Raw genomic sequence first — 14368 nt, forward strand, 5'->3', positions numbered from 1 at the left:
TGGATGCTACCAAAATTGACCTTAATCTCTGTGTGTGTGTGTGTGTGTGTGTGTGTATATGTTAGGAAATTTAGAGTGTAAGCTCCAATGGGGCAGGGACTGATGTGAATGAGTTCTCTGTACAGCACTGCGGAATTAGTGACGCTATATAAATAACTGATGATGATTTAAGTTATGATATAAGTTATCAACAAACACAAAGAGCAACCACATGCTACATATGGTCCGGTTGCATAGCAAGGTGCCCGAATGTCCAACCCTGTGTAATGTGGGCACATGTGTTTCACAAATTGCTTATAGGTCCAAGGATTCAGTGATTGCATAAAAAGACTGGCCATTCATTAATAACATCTTTCATTAAGTCTAACCAGGTGACAAAATTAAAGAATAAATAACAACATGTAGCTGTAGTAGAGCTTGATTTTATTATACATTTTACCTGTCCAAATTCACTGCCACAGCTGGTGCTTTGGAGCTGTAACTTAATAATAATAATAATAATAATAATAATAATAATAAAAATAATAATACTATTTTTTTTTTGTTGATTTGTAAGGTGTTGCAGTGTTTCTTGGTGCCAGACCATTGGGAAAACAGAGCATTTCTAAAACAGGAATTTACAAGGTAGACAAGGCAAGTGCAGACATACAAACAAAGGGTCTTGCTCCTGAAAACCTAGAGGGGAAAAAGGCATATCTGAAACAAGAGGAGCGAGTGTGACTCACTGGAGATTGAGACAGCAAGGGTGTACCAGTGGGAGTAGTATAGGTGGGAGTAGGGTAGCCTCCAGTAAAACGGTGGATTTTCAGAGAGTGTTTAAACGATCTATGTACTGGTGGGGATTATCCTGACAACATGCTACATTTGTCTCTCAGGCATTATAAACTTGCTTTTTTATGTTTCACAATTAGTGTCTCTTTTCAGTGTTGTGTAAATGATGGTCATATTTTCTTTTCTAATGTTCATCATTAATATTTTTGCTCCATTGCAAACACTAGTAAGCTTTAAATATTCCAGTGCAAGTTAGGTGGTTAGAGCTAGTCACATCTACAGAATGGTTGTAAAGAGAAGAAAATAGAATATTTATATAATAAGATGTTATGCATTTGTGATATGAACAACATGACGGGTAAATAAGGTTCTTTAAGATGTATGGTCTGTCTAAATAAATATTAAGTCATTATAATTACATGCTCTGTGATGTCTATCTATTCAAATCAACGCAATTTGCCTTCAGAGCAGTAAGTGGAGACACATCTAGGCAATGTCCAGGCAGAGGTGTGTAGAAAAATAAGCAGAGATTCCTTACCATAAGAGGCATGTGCATCTGTACATTGTGGTGATGTCCAGTGGCAAATCATATTAAATTGAATCTTTCCCTATGTGTTGCTATTCTGATATTCCTTTTTAGGCTGCTACTCTTGCTTTGAGATTATGTGGCTTCTACTTTACAGTAGCGATTGGCGTATAAATAAAGTTAGAAGTGTTCAGTACATCCTGTATCAGAAAATATCATTTACATAAAATAGCTAGTGAGAATTAATAAAAAGAAAAGATACATGATATTCTAAATTAGTACTATAGACAACATAGCAGGGAAATAATGTTCTATTAGGGCTGGAAATGAATTTTTGGTCTGGATATATTACAAGTAATTATAAAGAATAAATTGATGTATTTTAAAGATGTATCAATGAACTACGTTGTATCAATGGCCTCTGACCACTACTAATCAATCAGAGCGGCTTTCTCACATTATGACCAATCAGAGCAAAACCACTCTCTATTAGTACAGGCTGGTACTGTGTGAATATAATGAAAGGAGGAACCACACAATGCGGTTTTCACAGCTACAGTGTCACCAGCCTAGCCTGACATAGCCTAATGCTGGCTGTGGCTTTTGCAGGGGATCCACGCCGCTCATCCCCCATAATTACTGCAACAGACCAGTGAGTGTAGGTGCTTAGATTATTATTTTTTATTTTTTGGGGGGGGGGGGGGGGGGGGGAACAAAACACCATTTTTGAAAATGTATTTAAAAGCCGCAAAGATCATCATCATCAACACAGATCTTTGCTACAGGCGTAGAGTACTCACTACAGATATGTCTTCTGACAGGCATATCTGCAGCTGTTTCTAACTCTAACTAGAGAGCAATTACGTAAACATGCCTTAGTGTACTGTGCATACGATTACATGCCCCTGCCCTTTCCTGTTCAGTCTCTCAAGAAGTATGGACATGCAAGCAGGCGCGGGCTGGGAGAGGCGTGGCCGGGGGGCACACAGATGGCCGCATCACATGAAAAGGGATGCGGCCGCGTCATTGATGACGCGGCCGCATCCCCTGTCATGTGATGCGGCCGCCTGTGCGCTGACACGGCTGCATCTGATGTCATCAAATGCGGCCGCGGGGGAAAGCATAGTATTTTGCAGCCGGGGGGCGGCGGCCGGCCTACCCCCCGGCCCTAATAGTGGCCTGACCGAGCGGCCGATGGCCCCCTGCCCCCCGGGCCAGCCTGCCCCTGCATGCAAGACAGGAATGTGTACTATGGATGTATGCAAGGATATGCATTTTTCATGCACATGAGCAGAACAAACATTCTATGGTCCTGCCAAACTGTTTAATAATAATATAATTGCTATAAATATTCTAGGTGTATTGCTATTCTTGCTATCCTTACATCCCAAACTAGGTCAAAAGCGGATACAAATAAAATGTAAACTATCCAAAGCAATCACAGCAGCTAAAACTATCCTTATGAAATATCACCACATTTCAAAACACACATATATTTAAAACTCAAAGGAGATTTCAGTGCTGTCATAGACAACAAAATACTAAAACATGATACTTTTTCAAATGTTGTGACTTGTGGTGTTGAGTCCTTTTACAATTAACTCATCCTCCCAGTAAGTTAATAAAGATGTCTCCACATATAAAAAGGAGAATACAATAGAAAGAAAGTGTAATATTATCAGAACTATTGGTATTTAAACACCTTAAAATGTGCACATATTGAAAGAAAGTGAAACAAGTTTTTGTGTGAATAATCCGCAAACATTTTCCTGAAAAGAAGTAGTATAACTCCACAGCAATTATCTTCCATTTGGTGATGCACTCACTCTCCACACTTTAATAATATGTTTTCTGAAACTCAATAAGGCATATCAGCATTATTCACTCTTTAAATTCCAATCCCTCCTATGAGCTCCATCACCAAATACATATATAGACATAAATAGAGAAAATAAACTGAAGAATCTGGCATATTACCTTTGATATAAAATGTAATGAGAGCTCAATTATCACAACGGTATAATGTTCAAGAAATGGGCTCCCACAATGCTGTAACCACTGTGTAATGGTTTCAATAGATGTAACACACAATGGCAGGATACTGTATACACAACGTATTTCAGTCTGGTTTTTATTAAGGCAGGTGGGGTAGTATCTACAGTGTCTATAAAAAAATGATCAAACCCTGTCAAATCATTATCCTTTGTCGCATTACATCATGGGAAATTAAATAAATTAAATCAAACTTTTGCCAGCTATATTTACACATCATAACCCTCAACATCAAAGTGAAAATAACATTTACAAAAATGTACAAAAATTCTTAACAATTAATATAATTTAATTAGTAAAATACCAGGTTTGAATGAATAATCATACTCTGAGAGTAACCATTATAAACTTGCTTATGACCTTCTGCATCACACAACAGGCTAATTGGCCATGCCTGACATCAATTGTAATGGTTTTGATTTCTTCAGATCTCTAAAACTGGCTGTTCCTTGAGGATTCCACTACTACTAGTGCATGGTAAGGCAAATAATTCACCATGGTTGGAAAGGTGCTTTTAAAAGGGCTCCAGGAAAAAGTTGTGGAAAGGTACAAGTTAGGAGAAGGTTACAAAACGATTTCAAAGCCATTTACTCTCCCTCCAAGTACAGTTCAAAGCATCATTATGGAGTGTACAGTGTATGGCCCCACCAACACCTTGCCTAGTTTGGGTTGTCTCTACAAACTGGATGACAGAGTCTGGAGAAAATTGATTAGGGAAGCTACCAAGAGGCCAGTGGCATCTTTGAAGCATCTTACTGTCACGAGCCACTGCGGTACTCACAGACGCTGCGGCTCGCTTACTGTGCCCTCTGGCGTCCCGGCCGTCACCTTGACGTCATTTCCGGATCCTGGCCGACCGTTCCCAAGACCGTTGCCTTGTCCTGCACTGCGTCCCGGCAGTGGAGGAAGCCGTGCGCGCACACACAGCAGGGTAAAACCTGTGGCTTGATTAAACAAGCCTTGCACTAGCCTGTGGGCTAATTTATGTGGTGTTTCAATTAATTATGCAGGGGGCTGTGAGTGATTCAGAGCTAGGTGGCCACTAGTATTTAAGGCAGTGAGGTCTGCAGCCTCACTGCCGGTTATAGCTTTCTGTTACCAGTTCTGCTGACCTGCTCTGCTCCTTGTTCCTGTCACGTGGATATTCTGTTGGATTGCCTGTGTATGACCCCTTGCCTGGATTTGGACCCTGCCTGTTGTTTCTTGTGACTTCGACCCCTGTTTACCGACTTTCCTGTTTGCTCGTAACCCTTGACCTTGGCTTGTTTATTGGATTCGCTGTCTGCTGCCGGCCCTCGACCCTTGCCTGGACTTCACTCCACTTTCCTGGGTTCTCCCCAGCCGGTACGCATTTCACGACCCTCTGTTAGTCTGCGGCCAAGTCTGTCCCCACCACTAGGGGCTCCAGTGAACACCAGACTTGCTGTACCAGCTAGAGGGGTTCCTAACACTTACAAGGCTTTATGGCTGAGGTTGGTCAGTCTGTACATGTGACAACTCTCTCACAAGCTTTACACAAAGCTGCCCTGTTTTGAAAGGTGGCAAGAAAGATAACTCGTCTGATAAAGTGCCACCCTCAGTCTCATTTGCAATTTGCAAAAAAAAAACCACTTTGAAGATTCTGATACCACATGGCAAAAGATTGTATGGTCAGATGAGATCAAGATAGAACTTTTTGGACTGAGCTCCAAGTGCTATGTTTGGTGTAAACCAAACAAAGCACACCACTCAAAACACACCATACCTCTTATGAAGCATGGTGGTGGCAACATTATGATGTAGGTTGTTTCTCTTTAGCAGAGACTGGGCGATTGGTCAGGATTAAAGGGAAGATGGATGCTGCCAAGTATACCCAAATTCTTATGGAAAACCTGCAGCCCTCTGCTAGACAGCTGAAGATGGGCAGGTGGTTTGCCTTTCGGCACGACAATGACCCTAAACATGCCACCATGAAAACAATGCAGTGGCTTAAGAGTAGGAAGGTGAATGTCCTTCACTGGCCAATTCAGAGCCCTGGCCTAAGTTCGAGAAAATCTGTGGATGGACTTGAAGAGAGCAGTCTATCGTCGTGCACCACCATATTTGACTGAACTTGAACAATTCTACAAGGAAGACTGGACAAATATTCCCCAATCTAGGTGTGCAAAGCTGGTAGAGACATATTCAAACAGACTGATTGCTGTAAATAAGCAAAAGGTGTCTCTACAAAGTATGAAATTGGGGGACTGACCACTTTTCCAACCCTGTTATTCTAGTTTTTCATTCTTTACTAATTATCAGAAATATTGCCTTTTTTTTCGTAAGTCGAACGTTGTAAGGCGAAATGTGTAAATAAGTTGTTAAAACTTTTATTTAATTTATTTTCCATGGTGTAATGTGCAAATGGTAATGATTTTGACAGGGTGTGATGAATTTCTATAGCCACAGTAATTCTTCCATGTTTAAACTAAAACTAACCAATTTTACAGTCCTGACTTATTTAAACTGGCCATGTTCAGTTCAAGCAATAAAAACCTAGTCAATAATATTCATTCCCCAAAAATAAAAGATTACAATACATTCATATTTCATTTACAATTTTAATTCATTAAATGTCAAAGTCGGTCTGGTAAATATATCATTATCAATCCTGTGTACGAGTGGTTGTCATGGTTACTATATCCCAGAAGGCATTATCAACAGAGATGCACTAGTGTATTACATCTCTTTGCCATGCCAAATGGATAATGGCATATTACAAATATAATACAAAGCAATATATGTGATTATAAATATATACATTTCCCATCGGTATTCTGAATTTATTGAGTATCAAAGTCCAACAGTTTTTTCAGTCCAGTTAATATATTGTATTTCCAATCATATGCATGAGTGTTCATCATGGTTACTATATCCCAGACGGCTTTGCCCACGATAACCCACTCCTGTGTTACGTTGCATTGCCATGCTGATCGGATGATGATGTACCCTTTTTCTTTATATGAACAGGACATTAGACTTCTCTTTATTTACTTTGTTGTCATAGGAATGCAAATGTGTCATATCAATAAAATGTTAGTGTATTGGCTCCTTTCATACAAATGGAATGATGATATTTTTTTTATTTGTTTCATTACCATGAAGAGCACAGTATGTATATCATGCATGATTTTTTTGCGTGGGGAAAACCTCTCAATAAATCTTATGACAAATGCCCACTAGAATTTATTCTTATTATTGATTCCTCCCTTATCCTTTTTTTTCTTTCCAATAGGTTTTGCCTACTTTGTGAGTCTCTAATTTTGCTGATTCTATGCATTTGGTCTCATAACTCGTTCTCTTAAAGTTTTATCAGCATATAATTTTCCATATAATTGCATTTTAACCTTTTTAAATTGGCTAAATGGAATGGTATTCAGCCAACTCATATGATGTTCACTGTTGGCTTGTATACATGTATTCACATTTATTCAAAGTGGAAATTTAGAAATAGCGGTATGAAAATTTAGAAGTGGTGGTATGGAAAGTGTAAGTGAAAGGAATTTGATAGTTTATAAATGAAGACAGTAGAAGTGGCAGTATTGCATACCACCATATATACCAGTCCACTCAACCACTATATATTCACATCAGTTGGTTTTCTGTAACACTGTGTATGGATATTTCCTTTTATGCAGATAATATTATTGAAGTATCCAGTGTCGGACTGGGGCATGAAGGGCCCACCGGGGACTGCAACACTAGGGGCCCACCAGAGGGGGTGTGGTCAACCATCATAGAGGTGGGACCAGAAACTAGAGAGGGAGTGGTCAGTCCACGAAGGACAAATAATAAAATAGAATTCTGCGCTTAAACCCATGTATATGCGATTGGTTAATAAATTAATATATGGATATTTGAGAAGATGAGTATCAAGCTTTTATATCAAACATGCAGAAAATAATCATAGGAATAGCAATAAAAAAATAATAAAAAAAACGTGATACAGCAGTAAAATAACGATAGGACTAAGGTGGGATCCAATTCCAATCAATATCTACTAGCTAATGCAGGGTAACTAATGCAAGTGTCCAATGTGTAAGTCGCATCCAGCGACAAAACTCGGTGGCTCAGTTCATAGGTATGAGGATCAGAGTCTATATACTTGCGCTTGGAAGATTCCAGAGGAGGTGAACACCTAGGTAGATCCAATGATGAAAGAAAGTTCAGTGCATCTGATAGCCACGATGTTCCTGTTGTGATATTTGAAACTGTCTATTCAAGTAATAAAAAAAAGAAAAAAAGACTGAGCCACTGCCCATACCCCACTTCAATATACATTATGTATCGCCTCTTAACCATGAAAGAACTCTATTTTAAAAAGCAGAGTGAAGAAAGACAGCAATAAATAAATGCACCATACAGTTTTACACAGGAACATAGACGTTACCTACATGCTGTGTCGGTCATAGGGTCATTGCCAGCTAACCCTTGTACGTATCCTGCTGTGTATTACCTTCCAGTGCATCTCCAGTGACAATAGATAAAGCTCTCCCGCACAGTAAAGACAGCGGAGGTCCGCGGGGAAATGCTGGTGATTGAGGTGGGTAGTAGCGGCGTGCGTTCCAACCTGGAACGCACAAGTGAATCCGGAAGTTCGGGACCGGAAGTGGTCTCTGATAGGTATGCATAATGTGAGTGGAAGACCTTAATTCCTTAGATCTTTCAAATGCGATCGCAGCAGGGATCGCATTTGAAACAGCGGTGAATCCGGGAAGGACAGCGGCTGCCTAGTGCGGACAACGGGTGCCCCAGGGAAGCTCCGCCCACTTTTAAAAGGGGGTGTGACCGTAAGGTAGCTGGGCCTACCGGTGATTTTACCGGTAGCCTGCTGGGCCAGTCCTACGCTGGAAGTACCTGCAAGCAAGATCCAAGGTGATTAAATGCAAAGCATAGCATAGCAAAAAAGGCCTACATTCTCCATAAAAAGCATATAGCAGCCATCCAAATAAATAGATCAATCTAAAGTAAAGCATATTTATTAAAACAGGTATATTATTCAAAGAATCATATATATATTAGGGCAGCACAGTGGCGTAGTGGTTAGCACATCTGCCTCACAGCACTGGGGTCATGAGTTCGATTCCCAACCATGGCCTTATCTGTGTGGAGTTTGTATGTTCTCCCTGTGTTTGCGTGGGTTTCCTCCGGGTGCTCCGGTTTCCTCCCACACTCCAAAAACATACTGGTAGGTTAATTGGCTGCAATTAAAAAAAAAAAAAAAAAAAAAAAAAAAAAAATTGACCCTAGTCTCTCCCTCTCTGTCTGTCTTTCTGTCTGTCTGTGTGTGAGTGTGTGTCTATAGTAGGGAATTTAGACTGTAAGCTCCAATGGGGCAGGGACTGATGTGAATGAGTTCTCTGTACAGCGCTGCGGAATTAGTGGCGCTATATAAATAAATGATGATGATGATGATGATGATATATAAAACATTCCACCCTATAACATCCACAATTATCAAATTAATTCAGCTGAATGACTTAAATAGAGAACCAATGGTGCACACATCAGAAATCAGTTTTGCTATTACAAACTCTTATAAAATATAGAGCTACCACATAAAGGAAAATAAAACAAAAAGGCGGTAGTATAGATTATCCATCCCCATCAATATTGAGGGGACTAGTAGTGTATCCTTCATTTCAGATATGTCTATTAGATCTCTATTAACCGCAATAGCAGGGTCACTGACATCCAGAGTCTTGCAGATCTCATCTTGTGCCGGCAATTTTAGGCTGCATCCCACAGCATTCCATGTCAATCTCTTCCGCAATGGTGGATAAAATAATTATCACAGTTCACGTTACCTTCCACACAGATTGGCAGCTCAATATCAGTCCTTAATACCCAAACCTGGCTCTGGAGCCAGTTGCTTTGTATTTTCATATACTCCAGCTCTCATTTCCACAGATTACTTGGTTTATAAAAAAAATTCATGAAACTCCTCTTACTCGTTTCTTCACCCTGGTTCTTCTGTGGTTTCCTCAGAGATATGGAGTATTTGTTGAAAGCTCCATTTTTAAAAATAAATGATCCAGTAAGGACTCAACATCAATCATATTCAGGTGGTAATCAAATAAACCTGTTTCATATTGAATATAAAACGTATATACAAAAAGATATAATGAGTACTCATAGCTAGACTCCTCAACATTGACTTTACAAAATCCTTAAGACAATTCTTTACATACCTCAATAGGGGTTCAAACTCATGGTATCCAATCACAACTACAGAAACCCAATCATATGAGCTATGAGTCATCATCATCATCAACAGCTATTTATATAGCGCCAATAATTCTGCAGTGTTGTGCAAATTGTATTCCAACCATAGAAGTTAAAATTACATAAGATCTACAAAAAAGAACCTAAATTGCTTAAGTTCGATAGACTCATTAAGATCCTATGGAAAAAGGGATCTTAATGAGAATATCCAGAAGAGTTTTCTTCTACACAGCATTGTGAATCGGTCACCTCCTCATAGTGTTTGTTTTATTTGCTCTATTGCTGAAACTTTCATTCATAGTCCTTATGGGCTGTAAATAATTATTTATAAAGGCATAAAGATTCATGGTAATATTATTGGTTCCAGCAATTATTGGTGTCCCTGGAGGATTATGTATTTTGGGGGTATTTTGTGGATGACATTAGTAAGTTTCTATTAAGCTAAATTACATGACCAATAGCAACAGGTGGTCCCAAATGTGAAAATAGCAGTGCTGCTTTAAAGTACTACCTGGACAGGATGGAATTGTAACAAGCAAAACACTTTATTATCCCCAGTGTTTCAATAAAGATTTTTAAGTAATGTGATTAAATGTTCTTTTCACTCTTTGCTTACTCTGAGCTGAGTGAATCTCAGAAGAGGAATATACCAACCTATATTGGTGCCTTGACATATTTGGAGTGCTTCTGGACTTTCTTCCTTTGTGAAATACAGGCATAATTCACATACATGAAAGCCCTTACATTATAGCGTGATTAGGCACATTCCTTGAATGCTTAATCACGCATTTGTTTTTCTTAGAATTCTATTTATTGTAATTATATTATTCACATGGCACTAATGCATTCCATAGGAGAGCTGAAGTCCTGGTCACATTTTACAGAAGTAAGAAAAGGACAAATGACCTGGTGATGGAGCTGCTTGTATACAAATACACTAGAGCCTGGGAGGCTAGCGTGGCATCACTGGACCCCTACACAGGTTTTGATATGGGGCTGGCGGTTCACTGTTCCACCCCTGCTAGTGGTTTATGGTAAATATTAAAGGAGACAACCTATTCTCAGATGCCAAAGACAATGAGCCTGATTCATTAAGGAAAGTTAAGCAAAAGTAAGGCAAAACCATGTTCCATTGGAGAGGGAGGTAAATTTAAAATGTCATTGCAGATTTATAGCTGGGGTAGGGAACTTCCTTGATCAACTTTAAATTTCACTGTACAAATAAGCTATCAAGTATTTGTGTGCTACATGAAATAACAGACAGTATTTCCTTATGTGTAAAATAATAAACTAATTTGCACCACTTGCATTGCAACATAGTTTTGTCCAGAAAACTTGATTAAGAAAACTTACTCAATTTTTTGCTTAACTTTCCTTAATGAATCAGGCCCAATGTCCTCATCTGGCTTCTAGGGCCCCAACTTGCCTCTCCCCACCTCCCTCATCATTCCGTTAACCGATGACCCTCCTGCATTTCTTCCTATTATCACTGTATTGTGGTCACTGACATGAGACAAATAGGGACAGGAGAGGGAGAGGATTTATTCTCCCTTTCTTGCTCCTACTTAGCTCATGTTAGTCACTGCGCTAGAGTGGTAAGTAGCCTAGAATGATATTTGCACCTAGGCCTCATATACTGTATGGCATACTTGCCTCCTCTTCTGGAATGTCCAGGACACACACGAATATCAGGGAGTTCAAGACCACCCTCCTGGGTCCTGCACCACTTTTTTTTTTAAGTGAGTGTTGCCTTGAAAAAGTGATTCAGTGTGAATTGTGTCAATGACATTAATCATGTGGGGGGTGGAGCTGTAATAATGAAAATAGCATTGTTATGCTCACGCACTTGTCCATTGGATCTCACCTCCGGAATCTCATGGAGGGAAGATACAAAAAGTAGCCAACTATGCAGTATGGTTTCACATAGATGTACATTGAGGCACAGAACCATGTAGATTTGATATGAGGTGCAAGAAAAATATGTTACATATAGCACTGTATCTTATGTATGGGTGTCATACATAAGATAGGGGACTATTGCGCTCACATACTTTAACAAATGGTACTGCTGTTACTCATATGAAGTGCTTTGTATAATATTTGCTCCCATGATAATAAACACTTTTTCCACAGTTATTTAAGATGCACCCTTTGCCTACATATAGTTGAGGCAGCCATTTTGATTCAAGCATATAGCCTATCAATTTACTATGAACTAGCTGATATTTATGGCTCGCTCACTCTAGGATTCAGCATCCGCTTTACAAAAAGAGTGGTCAGGACATGCTGACCATCATTCTGCCTCTGTAAAGGGCATTATTAGCAGGGTTCATACATCTCTAGGCAAGCACAACATGCTAATTCACATTAGAAAGCACCATTAGGACCATTGTGCAGGTAAGCATTACAAGCACAGTTCTATTTAGCATGCACTACAGTGTGTATGGGGGCGGCACAGTGATTACAGGAATAACGATCCGTATGTCAGTGTGTGCTTTACAAGTGGCACATTCTGAATACACTTGTAAAGTGGATGATAGATGAATCCTTGTGTGAAAAAGCCATGAAGTATTACCAGCGTGATTCTCTTTAGTGTGCACCATAGTGTCAACTGGAAAGGAACAATGAGTTTAGGAATCGATGATCTCTAGGACACTGTCTGTTTTTAAAGCAGCAGATAAGCCTGACCGCATAAATTATAAAGGATATGCAACATCCTCTAGTGTATGAGCAGTAATGTGGCTAAAACAAACCATAATGTGAAAAGCAGGGTTTCAAAGCTCCACTAAAATGGGAAAATATATGAAAAATAAATATGTATATGTGTTGAATAAAAAAATTAATGATTTCAAGTCATGTACACATCACATTGATTACATAAATGTTGTAATACGTTGCTAACATATAATGAGTTCTTACCATCTGTTCCTTCTTTTTTCATATGTTACAGTGATCCAGGATCTGGCGTGTTTGTCCCTTTCAGTAAAGTACTGATGGTTTGGGAATAATCTGAAGTATTCTGAAGATATTACAATTTATGGAAATGTATTTATGAGTCTCAAAATCTGGACCTGAAATGTCTTGGTTTGACATCCATATGAAAGAGTAATGAAGGACCAATAACTTTGCATATCAAAAATGTCCTGGATAGATCACCAAGAGTGTATTGATTTGTGAATCTAGATTTTAAATAGCATATTGTAATGTTAGTGGGTATTATTTTACATGCCTTACATTTTTTGATTGTAGTTTGTAATTGTTGTTACTTCAAATGTTTATTCTCACAGTATATATTACACTTCATTACTTTTCTAAAATGACATGTTTGCATATTTATTTGAATTCTTTACAATTTACGTCACCAAAATATAGAGCTAAATTAGAAATGACTATACATGACCAACCATTTAGATGAAAAGCCACATTTGCAGTACACCTTGGACAGCAGTATGCCTAGTTCGTTAGTTGCTAATACATTTGTGCCCAGGTTGTAATCCATTAGGGATAAATATTAGGGATACAAAAAAATAGAGATGAGCTGTTCAGATTATGTGGAATCCGGCGAAATCCGCCGTTGGGGATCCGAATGAAAATGAGTTGTGACTTGGTTTCTCCCGCCAAATTTGGATCTCAAAACGACGCGAAAAGTTGCTGCTTGGAAAATACCCTGTAGGGTGAACAAGTGACATAGGAAAGTAATAGAATCCTGCCATTATTGTAAAGGAGTTCAGTTTCAGTAGAGATTAGTCAGCTAGTAAAGTTGGCTGATCAATTGCTTTTAATTTCAATCGTAAATACACTTTACACAGACTAGTGGCTACCGGTTGTTGTTAATGTATATATATATATATATATATATATATATATATATATATATATATATGTATATATATATATATATTTATATATATATACATATATTTATATATATATACATATATATATATATATATATATATGTATATATATATATATATATATATATATATATATATATACATACATATATATATATACATATATATATATATATATATATATATATATATATATATATATATATATACATACATATATATATATATATATATATATACACACACATATATATATATATGTATATATATAGTGCCAGACATCAGCCGTGGCACACCCCAAAGATGACTATATGTATTATTATTTTCTAATCTTTTTAAGTATTTTGTAAAACTTGTCAATTTTGAAAGGCTCATTCAGTGACATCCATAGAGCTTTTTCTGTAAAAAAAAAATTGCCGGAACTCACATCACGTAGTCAATCACTGTACACACACCCACACATGTCGAAACATAACGGTCACCACCCGCAGTAAGCAGTCAGCGCGTGAACACACAACCAATCACAAGCTGAGCAGCACCACAAGTTAACAAGTGCCATCACAACCAGCGCGGACGAAGTACGTATGCATCGAACTCGACACACAAGCAGCTCACATGCACCGTTTTAATGATTTTGCCGCCAAATTGCTATGCTCGACAGGTCCACGTGGTCCAAACATCAAATGTTTCAAAAGTTACTTTTAAAACTTGGAAAATCTGTCGAAAAAAGGTGCTGGAACTCAGTTCCGGTGAGTTCTATGACAAAAAAAGCACTGGACATCTATATTGCGTGTGAGGGTCAGCAGCAACTACACACTACAAGAAAACACTATATATTATAATCTTTTCTATTGTTGTCCATTTTGAAAGTGTCATTCAGTGAAATTTATATTTAAAAGAGGGTATTTGTGAAGGTTAG

At 38.4% G+C, this 14368-nt stretch overlaps 1 protein-coding gene across 2 annotated transcripts in view; it reads left to right on the forward strand.

Annotated features, from left to right (window-relative positions):
* Nucleotides 1-12870, forward strand: part of LOC142140288 (uncharacterized) — a 150126-nt gene extending 137256 nt beyond the window's left edge. For both annotated transcript variants that reach the window (XM_075198098.1, XM_075198099.1), the window contains one exon: nucleotides 12543-12870. In XM_075198098.1, coding sequence (XP_075054199.1) covers nucleotides 12543-12600 — 58 coding nt within the window. In that variant the 3' untranslated portion in view covers nucleotides 12601-12870. The remainder of the gene's footprint in view (nucleotides 1-12542) is intronic.
* The last annotated feature ends 1498 nt before the right edge of the window (nucleotides 12871-14368 follow it).

Source organism: Mixophyes fleayi, chromosome 2, assembly GCF_038048845.1.
Source record: "Mixophyes fleayi isolate aMixFle1 chromosome 2, aMixFle1.hap1, whole genome shotgun sequence".
NCBI lineage: Eukaryota > Metazoa > Chordata > Amphibia > Anura > Limnodynastidae > Mixophyes > Mixophyes fleayi.